Consider the following 3,095-nt stretch of genomic DNA (forward strand, 5'->3'; position numbering starts at 1 on the left):
ATATATATATATATATATTTGGCACAGATGCCAAAAATGTGTTTGTGCTGTGAAAGCAAGAGAACATAAGAGCAAGAGGCAGCAATAATAGCAGCTATCTTAATGTGAGAGATGATTTCTTTACAAGACAGACAGCTATAAATCCCTTTGGCGCCATCTCTGCATGATGCATTCCCTAAATGGGGTTGAGAGCTAATGAATTATGAACAAAGATTAAGAATAACATGCATGGCAGATAATACCAGCAGATTCATCAGTGAGTGATCTCTGCTTGTTAATTGCATAATGCTGTTGGTCTATAAAACTAACAATCAGAAATTGCTTGTAGAAGGTTTGGCAGTGTAGACTGTCATTACCGCGACCCAGACGAGTACACCTTACACTCCTTTAGGTCCTAATAATGATGCGTACCAATAAATGGTTGTGGATTAGTTTGGAGAGGAAATGCAGACACCGCTAACACGTCTCCCTGCAGAGGCAGTTTGTGTTTGTTCATTCCCTCTCCCCCTCTTTCACCGGGGTAAATATTTAGTTCAAATAACAATCATTTTCCAAAAGATGAGTTTAATCAGTGTAACCGTGAGCAAATGGAGAAAATCAAGAAAGGCTAGTGAAGCTAAAAGTGTCAAAGCTGTCCTGCTTCAGTCAGCATGCTAAACCCTGTTATGTCATTTATATTTCTTAAATTTTTAGATTATAAGCGAAAACTAATCTGAATTAGTCAAACATTCCTATATAAACTAGAGTTTCTGTTATTAGAAAATGAATAAATGATGTTATAAAATTTATTTTTAAGTCTGTAGCCTTAGATTGCCACTGTGACGTTCTTCTGCTGACCTTTAATGACTTATTCAGTACCCTCATAGAGCTGTAGTGCCTTCTAGCCTTCACATTGCACCATTCTATGGTCCATTTGGTCCCCTTATCATTTTGTGGTGCTGTGACCCCTCATAACACATTTTATGTGAACATAGAGGCCGAGTGGCTTCTGCTTCATTCTCACTAAGAATGCTTGAGGTCGTCACTCTTCTGTGGAGAGCTGTTATGACCCATAAAGAGGTTTTGTTTGGGACTTTGAGGTGATTATGTTGCCCCCTCATAACATCTTTGTTGTTATGTTCTTGCCCTTTATTTCTTTTTCACAATTTCCTGTTTTACGACAAGATTGTTTCAGTCGCACCTGATCAACTGTAATCTGATCTGCATGGCTTGTACTTCTGCTTGGACATATAAACTGTGTCTCAATTCAGGGCCTGCAGCCCATTTAGACCTCCCTCTGTGTGGGTCGTAGGCCATCCATGTAGGCTGCATWAAATGACGGTCTAGTTTTTAGACCACGTGTTGCCCTGTTTCAATGGTGATATGTTTTATCCCATGCCTTCAGTTGGAACATGTAGGGAGACATAACTTCACAAAATTAAGTATTATTTAAAACTATTACAGGTAAATAAAAAAAWTAATAATAATAATGATAATTTGGGTTTAGCTCTGGTATCAGCACTTGTAACTGCATTTTATTTAACATCTTATATCAAATTTCATCAACTAAGTTGCAAAACATACACTTGAGAACAAATTCTGTGGTCCGTGATGAATTTCCAATTTCGAACTTGGTAGATCGGGATGTCCCAATCCGATATCAATATCGGATATTGGTCCAATATTAGCCAAAAACTGAATATCGAATGATATCGGCCTGCAACTAAAATCTCCAATATTAGTACTCCAATACAAGCAGTCCATCCACTAGTCTGCTCAGGATTTCTATCCAGTAGCACTTGAATTTAGCATCCATCCATCCATCCATCCATCCATCCATCCATCCATCATCCATTATCTATAGCCTCCTATTCCTTTCAGGGTCACGGAGGTCACTGGTGCCCATATCCAGCAGTCATAGTGCGAGGGGCTGGGTACACCCTGAACAAGTCGCAAGTCCATCACAGGACCACACATAGAGACAAACAACCATTCACTCTCTCACTCACACCTAGTGATAATTTAGAGTTATCAATTAACCTAACAGTCATGTTTTTGGTCTGTGGGAGGAAGCCTGAGCACTTGGAGAGATCCCACGCATGCACGGTGAGAACATGCAAATTCTGGATTTAGCATAAATATCTTAAGTGACCTTGAAGAGTTTTTTATACTTTAAAAATTATATATTTTATTGGATTTATTGATTCATTTATTGTTTGATGACAGCTCAATGAATCCTGAGAAACTACGTAGGACAGATTTGTGGGATGCATGAGTCAGTGACTAYGAATTGGGACAGCCTACGATGCATTGCTGTGATGTAATCAGCCAACAAATGCACCCTACGTTGGCTGCAACCACTGAATTGAGACACAACCATAGTTATAACGGCATCTGTCTCCACCCCAGTCAGAATGAGTGACTGGTGTTGACGAGTCTCGTCTTACCTGTAGACCAGCGAGTCATCCTGGCTTCCGTTGTATTGTATCTGGAACATCCTGATGCCTGGTRTGTTCCTCTGGAAGTTGAACTTGATCAGTGCGGTCGAGGACGTGGCCTCGGCTGTCACCACTCTTTTATCAACCCCGCCCTTCACGTCGCCTGTCACATTGCTGCCATTAGCACCGCCTCGGGTTGACGTAGAAATGTCTGACGATCCGGGGTCGGGTTCTTGAATGTTGTTGGTGTTGTTGGAGATGTGAGGAAGTTTGATGATAACTAGGTCTACAGTCTGGTGAGCTTCACCGGCAGGGTTGGATGAGATGCAGGTGAATGAGCCGGTGTCCTTCACAGTACTGATGAGGATGTCCAGAGTCCCGTTGTTGTAGACCACAGTTCTGGAGGAGTTAGACACCAGTTTGCCTTCAGGAGAAATCCAGTGAATAGCTGGCTCCGGATCCCCCCTGGCCTTACACCTTTAAAAAACAGACATCCAAAGCAAAGGAAACTTATTAGAAACAAGACAGAATGGGGTCAAGTTGGTGAGAAGTGAGCAGAAAAAACAGAAAATATTTGAGATTGGATTCTGGAATCACTCAGCTGTCCCCATGGACTTACAGAAACTGCTGAGAAACACGATCTAAAAATAATTATGTAGTGTCAGAAATATATATATA

The 3,095-nt window shown here is 41.1% G+C and overlaps 1 protein-coding gene across 2 annotated transcripts in view; it reads right to left on the reverse strand.

The window, feature by feature from the left end:
• The window catches only part of lrfn5a (leucine rich repeat and fibronectin type III domain containing 5a), a 123,907-nt gene that overhangs the window by 17,315 nt on the left and 103,497 nt on the right, over window positions 1–3,095 (reverse strand). For both annotated transcript variants that reach the window (XM_014013767.1, XM_014013766.1), the window contains one exon: window positions 2,427–2,894. In XM_014013767.1, the coding sequence (XP_013869221.1) occupies window positions 2,427–2,894 (468 nt within the window). The remainder of the gene's footprint in view (window positions 1–2,426; window positions 2,895–3,095) is intronic.

Source organism: Austrofundulus limnaeus, unplaced genomic scaffold (assembly GCF_001266775.1).
Source record: "Austrofundulus limnaeus strain Quisiro unplaced genomic scaffold, Austrofundulus_limnaeus-1.0 Scaffold105, whole genome shotgun sequence".
NCBI lineage: Eukaryota > Metazoa > Chordata > Actinopteri > Cyprinodontiformes > Rivulidae > Austrofundulus > Austrofundulus limnaeus.